Source organism: Colossoma macropomum, unplaced genomic scaffold (assembly GCF_904425465.1).
Source record: "Colossoma macropomum unplaced genomic scaffold, Colossoma_macropomum, whole genome shotgun sequence".
Taxonomy (NCBI): Eukaryota; Metazoa; Chordata; class Actinopteri; order Characiformes; family Serrasalmidae; genus Colossoma; species Colossoma macropomum.
Window position 1 is genome coordinate 30,033,193 of NW_023494789.1, and position 10,993 is coordinate 30,044,185.

The 10,993-nt window shown below is 38.3% G+C and overlaps 1 protein-coding gene across 6 annotated transcripts in view; it reads right to left on the reverse strand.

Annotated features, from left to right (window-relative positions):
• col7a1 (collagen, type VII, alpha 1) overlaps window positions 1–9,852 on the reverse strand; it is an 84,732-nt gene extending 74,880 nt beyond the window's left edge. For all 6 annotated transcript variants that reach the window (XM_036570846.1, XM_036570844.1, XM_036570845.1 and 3 more), the window contains exon 1: window positions 9,534–9,852. In XM_036570846.1, the coding sequence (XP_036426739.1) occupies window positions 9,534–9,554 (21 nt within the window). In that variant the 5' untranslated portion in view covers window positions 9,555–9,852. The remainder of the gene's footprint in view (window positions 1–9,533) is intronic.
• Between the last annotated feature and the right edge of the window lie 1,141 nt (window positions 9,853–10,993).

Sequence of the window (10,993 nt, forward strand, 5' to 3'; positions counted from 1 at the left end):
TAAACACCATTTTAGATGCACATGAGGCTGTAAAATGCATGCGAAACACACTGGTTTGCTGGTTTGTTAAATGGTTTCACTTACTCTCTCTCTCTCTCACACACGCACACACACACAAATGCGCACGTGATTAAACCTTCAAAGTTGTGAATCAGAAAAGTATGATGAGTGACTGGGGGATTATTATTGCAGTGACTCTGCTGTCTGGGAAAAGGACTCAAACTCTTTGATCTTCTGCTTCTTTTATCCAGAAGCTCCTAATTAGTCTGAAATGCTTGTTTTGGTTTTATGTGCCTAAAAGTCTCTAAGTGAAATAAGGAGCCCAAACCAAAATATTCATATTACACACATACACGACTATAATGTATTCCAAATGGTATCTCAAACACATACACACACACTTTCAAACAAGCACAAACATATAGCAAAAACATAATGTCAACACTTGAGGACATTTTCATGACACACTATATACATACACAATATTTCATTTATTACTTTTAAAAAATGTAGTACCCCCTTTTCAAAAATACTCACAATATTCAAATATACTCAGAAATACCCTATATACTAATCCGGAAAAGCACAATACTATTATGACACAATAAAATATTGTCATGTTGCCATCCTATCGCACACATGTACGAATATACAAATGTACAAACACTTGACCTATATCCTTCAAAATTAATCTAAGATCATTCTCATATAGCCCAAAATCTTCCAGATCATGAAATCGTCTTGCCTTTTAATGTAGTTTATTTTATCTGAATGAATTTGTTCTATAAATGAGCCCTTTCATAGTAACATAACATAATGACAAGAGGTAACCAAAGAGAAAAGTTAATGGAACAGTCAGGAACCTAAAGCTACTAAGTTCAATGCTTTCAACACAGGCCCAAATCCTACATCACCACTTTATTTTAAGTTACAAAAACAGACATACACGATTAAGTAATATCACACTGAATTTACAATTCAAAAAATGATCTTTAGCTGTCTTTGTGGTAAACCCATTCCAAAAAGAAATCTGTCTTTATGCAATGTTTTAACTACTAGTCAATGTCTGTCTGCTTTCAATAACTCCCTAATTACTGCTTAATATTTGTTTCACATTAAGAACTTAATGGAAATGCACATTATTATTTATAGAGCTTTAATAAAAAAACCTTAGCAAAAAAGCTCCACCTTTCCCTCTCGCTCTCTCTCTGCGTTTCACATTCCGAGAGGCTCTCTCACACCTGCGGTTTCAGCGTGATTTGCTGAGGGGTGCGTCTCACACACACACATACACCTAGGGTCAAGGGCTCATCTCCGCTCATTACTGTACACACTGACATCCCTCGCTCTGGCCCTGACATGACATGACAAGCAGTGCTGAGTGTGTGTGTGTGTGTGTGTGTGTGTGTGTCCACGTGTGCATGTGATCAGTCAAAAAACCCTCTGCTACTTTTGACTTTATGTGAAAGGTCATCCATCAGTAACATAAATAATGAATTCCTATGTTACTGTACAAACTGTTCTAGCTGTCCTAGCTTGCAGCATGCATGAAATATTAAAAGGTCAATATGCCACTTTTTTCTGTATAAACTATAAATAAAGCAAATATGGAATGTTAGAAAGTGGTGGGCAACATAACAACACATTATCATGGTAAATGAAGTCAGGATACACTTTTCTGAGTGTACTGTGGGTGTCATCAGTACATTAAGAACGGAGATTTTCAATCATCAGGCTATAGATTGTTCGGTCTCGGGCTGCAACAATGCAGCAATGAGCCAGGAGCTAGTGTAATATTCTGTCATTTTTAACATCACATTTCTGTATGGCCTTGTGCAAGCATGTTGCCACTGGCTGATGTCATTTAATAAGAAACTGACAATATTAACCTCCTAATGCAGGTCTCATGATGCAAAAACTAAATGACCTCCAAAACAGGCAGAAATTGCATTTTTTGGCTACTGTGGGCTAACAAACTTTTTAACATTTTACAGCAATATAAAATACAGATTCATTGCCACTGGGAATGCAAATGTGCCAGATCCACTGTGTGTGGTCTGAAGGCATTTGAAGCTGTCTAATTACTTTGTCATTTGGAGACAAAACATTCTTAAATAACAGCAAAACATCCTCCCAAAAAAGTTGAGAACCCCAGATCTACAAACAGAACAACTGCATGTATGATAAAAAAACTCAATTATTAATTTAAGCAAATTATAGAGAGCCTGTTAATAACAACAACAATCAATGTAAATAGTTTAAAACACATTTCCTAAATCATTTATTTTTGCAAACATTAGATTGGAACAATTGATTTGCTTAAACTTTTTTAAATGTGGAGCTTTTAGCATGTCCTACTTGCTCTTGATCATAGTGTGATATGTATCATGCATCGTGAAAATGCATTAAGGCTATTTTGCCCATCCTTGTTATCAAGAGCAGTGACCTGAAACAATTCTTTTCTGGGCTTCCTAGAACAACATTTTTTCCACTCCCTTTTTACATCACCCCTAGGTTTACTGTGGTAAAGTGTATGTGTCAGGTTTTGTGTTTTTAGCTTGAAACTGAAGCCAAGTCAATAAAAGGGTGAAGCAGCAAAGCAACATAATGAGGGAGGAAGTTCCATCTTGAAAATTATAGGAAGAGGCATATGAAAGAGAATCGACAGAGAGGAGCTATTCATATAAAAAGTAGGAGAGACAAAGATAACAGAGAAAGAGAATCTGGAAAGAATCCAGTATAAGAAACAGTAATCAAGACTCAGCTAAGTAAGAAAGATTGGTCAGGAGCCAATTCGAGTTTGGTACAAGTCTGGGATGGAAAATGGATATGAAAGTGAGGCTGTGTATACGTTAGAAGAGGGATAAGTTACACAGTAACTAAATGAAAGATAGAGTTGAAGTCAGTCAGGTCTATGAGAAGGTGGAAGGACTGAAAAAAGTAGGAGTGAGTGGAGAAACAGAAATGAGTATAGGCTAATCCTAGTCATAGAGAACAGATGGAGAATACAGTGCCTGCAATATTCTTGATTCTTGAAGTCAACCACCCAACCTAAACCCCACTGAGCATGCATTTATCATACTGAAGATCAGATAGAAAGCAAAAAGGTCCCACAGCAAGTAGAAACTGAAAATGGCTCCATTACAGGCCACCAGGGCACAGACCCAGCAACAGTCATCAACTACACAGGATTTGCACCAAACCTGACAATTTAATTTAAGATGGTGTTAATGTGTCCAGTTACTTGTGGTCCCCTTATGTTATGCTCTTAAAATAGATCGAAATACCCTAAATTTAATGCTGAGAGCCAGAGCTGTAATCCCTTAAATGGCCAGGAAGTGCTCAGAGACTGCACGGTATACACACACACACACACACACCTTCTAAGCCGCTTATCCTTCTGGGCCGCGGGGGAAGCCAGAGCCCATCCCAGCCACCGCTGGGTGGAAGGCAGGATACACCACGAACAGGCCACTAGTCCATCGCAGGGCAGACAGATACATTCACACCTAGGGGTAATTTAGCATGTCCAAAAAGTAATTGCCCCCTTAGCAAACTAAATCAACTAGTTAAACAAATTCAATTGACTATTGGGTTTAATTTTAAACATCACTTAAATCGAAACTGTCTGGCAATGTGAATCAGGCTAGAAGGTCTCAAAAAACAGCACATGATGCCACATTCTACAGAGACTGAAATACAGATGTGAAAAAAAGTCTTTGAAATCTACCAGTCTGGAGAGGGTTACATAGCCATTGCTAGTGCTCTGGAACTCCAGCAAGCCTCAGTCAGTAACCCCAAATGGAGAAAACTTCGATTAGTGGTGAACCTTCCCATGAGGGGCGGCCTACCAAAATTTCACCAAGAGCGCATCAACAATTCGTCTAGGAGATCACAAAAGAACATAAATATGTAAAGAACTGCAGGCCTCACTCGCCTCAGTTAAGGTTAATGTACATGGTTCCACATTAAGAAAGACACTGAGCAAAAATGGCATTAATGGGAGAGCTACAAGGTGCAAATCACTGCAGACCAAAAACAACACAAAGACTTGTCTTGCAATTGACAAAAAAACATCTAGATGACCCCCAAGACTTTTGGGATAACATTCTGTGGACTAATGAGTCAAAAGTGGAACTTTTTGGAAGACATGGGCCCCGTCTGACATAAAGCTAACACCGCATTAAACCATAAGAACATTGTACCAACAGTCAACAGCTGGTGGTAGTGCAAATACCTTTTCACAGCACTGTATTCAAAAAAGCTTTTCTTTAAATAATGATTTACCAGATGCTATTCTCTTACAGTTGTCGATATGCGTATCATATAGCTCCAGAACAGTTGAGTCTGATATCAATCTTTGTGTAAATTGTTCTGTCCAAATCAATGATGTTTTCAAGAAATATGAAAAGATCTTAGCCAGAAAAGACAGTAATGATCAGAGAGTAATTATAAATAAGCACTTCCTGGACAGATTCACACAAATATGGACATTAAAAATGGGGCCCTGGTAAAAAGCCATATGGGGTCACAAAGAGATTAACCTAGCTAACAAAAAGTGACAATAAGTCAGATCTTTTGAAATATCCAAGCACTCTTACAAATGTATAAAAGCGGCCTCAGAAATGAGGGAGAGTGCATAAGAAGCTGCAAAGTAATAGGACACTGAATAATTTAATAAAATTCTGTATCTAGACTGCCATGCTACAAACTGTTATGCAAAGCACATTGAAGAAAACTGGTGAAGTAGAGCAAGACTAAAACAGACAGTGGGTGAGAAAGAGAGGATAGAGTCGGTTAAAGGAACATGTCGAAAGAGATGCAGTCACACAAGCAAATGCAAACAGAGTGGTGGATGCTGCTAAACATAAATAGGGATTTTTTTATTTCACCCTTATTTGGTAGTAATAATGTTTTACATTATGTTCAGCTTGCTTGACCAATACTATTCAGTAGTTTTAGGTCCAGTGCTAAAGCTAACAGGTTTTCTTGACATTAAAGTGTTTTATGTTTATTTATTTTATTTTTTGTTAAATGTTTGCCACTGAAGTCAGGCCTCAGACCAAAAGACCATGACCACAACCACCTGTTCAAGTGTTTACCCACATCATGTATTCAGTCTCCAGGAAGGGTAAAAAATATTTAAAACTATTACACTGCATCAAGATTATAACATTACATTCACAACACATTTCTGATATCCCTGAAGCAATATCTAGCCACAGCCCCCCAAGATTAGCGATGTGAAGCCTCAGGAATTGCAGATGAACCCCCTGTTTGCTCAGAAAAAGGCCCTACTTGGGCAGATGTAAAGTGGTTCTTCAAATAAAAAGTTAAGATTAGGATTAGAGTTCATTTTTCTCCAAACACATTAGTTTAAACTGCTCCATAAAATTAAAGTAGTTTAAATTCTTTCTTCAAAATATAATAAGTTAGGTTTAGGGTTAGCATTAGCCATATCCTACATGTTAGCTACCTATCTAACTAACACTCTAAAAGACTAATTTTAAGTTATCTAACTTTTCATGTATTTTTAACATTGTTACCACTTTACATGTTTTCTGAAACAAATTATTTCTGCAGACAAACTGATATAAATTGTAGCCATTTAACCAACACTTCAGCTGCTGTAGCCAGCTCACTTGTTACCTGGCTTACTTCTGTCCAAGTGAATAAACAGTGGCCTACATTTCTACTTTTGCACATGCAGAAACAGAAAATGGAAATGTCAAAAAACTTCCATAAGCTCATATTTGAACTGCAGCCCATTTGGTCAGATTCTGAAGAAGAGTGTGACAGCAGACCTACATCAAGATCTGAATCTGTTGTTGCCCCTATGTGAGATTTTCAGTCAGCAGCTGTGACAGAAGAGCACCTAAACACACTAGAAAAGGTCAGAAACAAACAAAATAAAACGTGGCAAACAAGATGGGCTGAGGAATGTTTTATACTGTGTGAAGCAAAACAACATTTACACTAATCTGGCAAATACTGAAAAAGCGCTGAACTTGATATTGACAATATTTGGAACGTCTTTGCTTTACTTTTTCTTTAATTTTGAAGAACAGTTGTATAAAAGTAATAAAACATTCAGGCTTGTGGGTTCTCATGAATACTACCATTATTGTGATGTCTTTCATGAGAACTGACTCCCTCTCGCGGCGTTGTTTAAATGCTGCATGGCTGGAAGCTTAGGATGTTCATAACCTAATGAGACATTTCAAGACATTCAGAAACTTTAGTTTAAAATAACAGGTTAAAAAAAATGGTTAAACGTAGTGTAGGAAAATATTCCCAGCTTTGTAATAATTGTAGAATCATTGTATTAAATAGCTGCAGGGAATTACAACAGGATAGTTGGAAAACAGTACTGAATAACTAGAGTGTACTGAATAACTCTGCAAAGAAAAAAGGGAAGAAAAAGAAACATAGAGAACCATGTTTAGGTATAAAAAATGAAAACACCAGAAGCCACAACAAAGTTCCTGCTGCCCTCAAAAAGCCAGCAGAGCGCAGCCAAAAAGTCTATTAAAACAGCACAACTTAGAACAGATCATTCTTTATAGCTTCCAGAGAGTGAGGAGAGGGCCACTTCCTTTCCCATAGATGTGGATCTGCAGTACATGTTTTTGATAAGTGAGTGAGTGAGTGAGTGAGTGAATGAATGAATGAATGAGTGGGATAAGAACAGAAAATAATTTTTAGCAACAGAGACAAAAATGTGCCCAGAAGGAACGTGACTAAGGCACGGCCAAACACATTCTAATCAGGAAGCAGAGGAGTCAGAGAGACTGATGCACAGATGCTCTCTGTCATACATACAGGTCACACAGATGTGAAATAGGCCAGTAAAGAACAAGAGTGGCTACAGTATGGCCTAAACAGAGTACTGAACCGAGACTTGGAAGGGGCCTTTATAGAAATAATTAAGATAAGAAAACTTGGGCTAAGACAGCTGATGGCTTGATGTGGAGAGAAGATTTCAATGAGAGATCACTGCAGGGAGCTGAAATAGAAATGCTATTCATAATTTAATTGGTCATAATTTAAGTGTGAGACTTTTTTCAAAATTAATCAAACTACTGCCGAATGTGCTATTGAAAGTACACTTGAAAGAAGTCTCAGGACTGCCAGAAGTGTGCAGTAGACCAAACACATTCAGAAAGAGGTATTGAAACAAATGACATGGGGATCAGGAATTCTGTTTACAAGCAGTGCTCAGACATGGTTTTGCTTAGAAGTGTGAAAATTTCAACGTACAAATTGCCTGACCGCAATTATTCAAGCCAATAGCAATTAACTGAGCTGATCGCAATTATTTCCACAGTTGTTAATATGTTTACAATACAAGTAAAAGAAAGTGAATTGGGTGTGTTTTTCTCAGTTGGATTGAGGCAAAAAATGTGCATAGAAAAAAAGAAAATGGAAAACATATTTATTGAGACACACCATGAGTCTTACAAAAAAAAAATATTAAGTTCTGACTGGTGCTATAACACCTTTAGAGGGCTGTAGTAAGCAATGTTTGTTTATTTGAGCTCAAATTTTGTCTGTGATCAGAAGGGAGCTACAATGTGTCAACAGCTAGGAAACAAGATCAGCCAACCTAAGGTAATCAGCCAAAATGGCCATCTTAGGCTCGTACTGTAATAACTGCATAGATTGAACAAAAAAGACATTTAAACTGCAAATCACAGTTACTCATATGGCTATTAATTTTCAGCTAAAAATTCAGGATTGTGGCAGGCCCAATAAATAACTCACACGTTTTAATTGTACATTTGTAACACACTGACGTTCCAGTTTTGGTGGGGTTAAAAAACTGAGATATGCGGTTTTGAGGCATTGAAAGTTTTTGTATTGTCCATAGCTCAGCTGCTTTGTAAGACCACTTCGCACAAGCATATACTATTCTACTTGCACTCTTTTGTACTAAAATAAAACTAGCTTTTTTCTGAGATAGAGCAGTTTGTGTATATATATTTTGAGCTCCACAGAATCAAACATTTTGAGCTCTATTTTCGAAAATATGGATGTTGTTACACTCATAATGCACTTACACACACATTCGCATATGGAGTAAAAATCTGTTCCTTTTGCCAGGCACTCTTACCAGGCCTCCAGTGCCACAGAGCCACCCGTTCACTGCCTATCAGAGTGTGAGATATCCAAAGTGACGAATCACTGAGTTCAGCTCAGGTCATGGTCCCGCCCCCCTCATCCAGACCCTGCAGAAATGCTGTAGTGCTTCAGCAGGAGCAAACCCAGCACACATACTGTGTGCCCCAAAATAAAGCCACATCGAACATTCAGTCCTAAGGCTAGAAACAATGTTATAAACTTACAAAGCAGTGAACAGATATCCTATCACTGTCTCTTAGAAATCCCCCACTTAATCTGGCATTAGAGTGCAGTATGCATCAACGGGTCTATTAAACATAAGTGAGCGTTAAACCACATCAAGGAAATATTGCTATACGAACCTAATCCTCGTGAAGAATAAAGAGTTAAAAAGTGAAACATTTCATGAGACATACAGTAAACCTGCAAAGAAACAATCATGGTTAAACATTCCCATGTTCAACATTTCTAATATGTTGAATTACAACCACCACAAGGCCATACATTATCATGATGAAATGGTATAAATATCCAGGTCTGATACTGTGAAAACATTTCAAGCACTATTATATAAAATCTAATGTTTGGTTATCACCATAGATACTGAGCTCAAACAATGAGAGAGTATGCTGTGTAAACATATATTCTGCTCTGTCCAGGCGTGCTGTGCTGGCAGAGAGATAAAAATCTGATGCTTAACTGGATCTTCCACAACTAAAACATTATACTTTGATGCTCTTAAACACTCATCACATGGAAAAGTTACAGACTCCTGCAAAAGATTACAACCCACATGCCACCCACGCATTCAGACACCCTCCTGTGAAGACCGCTACATGACACTGCGACAGGGGTAGCTGGAGCATCCGCACTTCCTTTTCATGTTACAGCAAATCTCTGTGCTGAGCAATCCCTGTGCTAGAACAGGGGGTGTCCCTCTTCTAGATTATCAGTGTACTCAGGTGTGTTAAATTTAGGAAAACACAAAAATCAGATTGGCATTAGAAAGCAGTTCTATTGATCAGTCAGAAAATGTGTGAGCATTCTCTTAAGAGTTAAATTGCCACATGAAAAGCTGCTCAAGCTAATGTTTCAGTTTGGGGAACTTCGGTTTATTTCTGAAGGTGCTCAAGATGTGTTATTTCTCAAAGTATTAGCTAGTTAAAGAGGTTATTTTAACCCTCGCAGGAAGAGTTAAACTGATATCATGAGACATCATGACACGAAATTAATGAAAAAAAACACAGTGCACAGAAACATCCAGAACATTTTTTCCCACAATAAACAGACCCACATGTCCCAAAATGACTCTCATAAATCATTGAGCTTGTTAACTCCTTTTCTTCATTTCTTAGTGTTTTTCTGTCACTGTCGTGAACACTGGACTTAAAATGGTTTAAGGTAGAACTTACCGGTGAAAAGACAAACGGCATCAACACCGAGAGGGAAACGAATCAGCTCTCCTGGCACATAATTCCCCACGTTCACTTTTAAAACCTGCCTTGCAGAAACACCAACTTCACACGCTTGGACTCGACCCACAAGCCACTCTTCTCGGTGAGAAACTCCCGTTTTGGAAACCCTCGCGTTCACTAACTGTGCCTTTTTGATACGCATATAGAGTGATATTTCAGTAGCGCGGTTACTTGCTCCAGTAATAACTGAAGCTCCAGCACTGTAGTCCAGACTTGTTGGGATGCCTGCAGCTAAGTCTCTCCTCTGACATTCCGTTTTTTTCTACTCTTCACTTCAGGATCACTTTTCGGCGCCTAGCGACGTAGAGCCCGCCTGCAGGCGTCGCAGCCAATCGGCTCACGAGTTTGCAGTTGTTGTTCCTTCGCGCGTGCTCTGCCCGAACCAATCACATCACAGTACTGCTGCATTTAGAATCACGGACGCAAAGCAACTGGCCTAAACATGCCAACCTTCACCTCAATTTATACTAATTTTTATCAGCTTTTTCATGATTTAGTGGCATTTACTTCAATTTACATGTTCATATGTATTTTTTACCACGTGTTTCATGATCCTGTAGCTTTAATTTGTTTCTCATATTCTTATATTTTTATGTTTTGTGTAAGAGTAGTTTTTCACATCGTTTCTCAGTCCATCAGTTAACAACTGAGTTGTATTGAGAACTTTTGGGTTTTGAAAGCAGGAGGAAAGTGGTGTGCAGGGGGTCCACTGGGACAGTGAGGGTAAATTACAATGTGAATTTAGGAGCAGTTTCATTCAAATGTGGATTGCTACAAGTTGAAGCCTAGGCAGATGAGAATGCATATTTGTGCAGCTTATTTTATAAAGCTTTTATTAATGTTACTGTGTGCTCCTGACAAATTAGGCAGGAATATTTGCTGTGCTGACAAAACCTTAGAGCACACTGCACAAGTCAAAGGCAAAACTACATGCTGCATAGTGGATTTTTTAGTTTCAGGATTCAGTGCATTATAAACAAGATACAGTCTAATTACATTTTATTATAATTTGTGCACCCTCCCCCACCAAAAAAAATGGCCAAATGAACATCAAAACCATGCCCTCCCTTCCTCCCTGCAACTCAGCATAGGCTATATACTCATTTGCACCACACCCAAGCATCTGTCCACACTCATCTGGAATCCAAGCCCAGGGGGCATCCAAACCTAAGTGTCTGTATCACCTGCTCTCTCTCTCTCTCTCTCTCTCTCTCTCTCTCTCTCTCTCTGCCCACATATATAAGCATGTAAAATTTCCCTGTGTAAGTGTTAAAATTTACAGTTACAACTATAAATGAATATGGGATTTCCCTGCTCTTCTTTTGCAGGCAGAAATACATATGCATCTTCTGATAACACACATAAGATTACCTTAGCTCATTGTACCACTTCTGTAG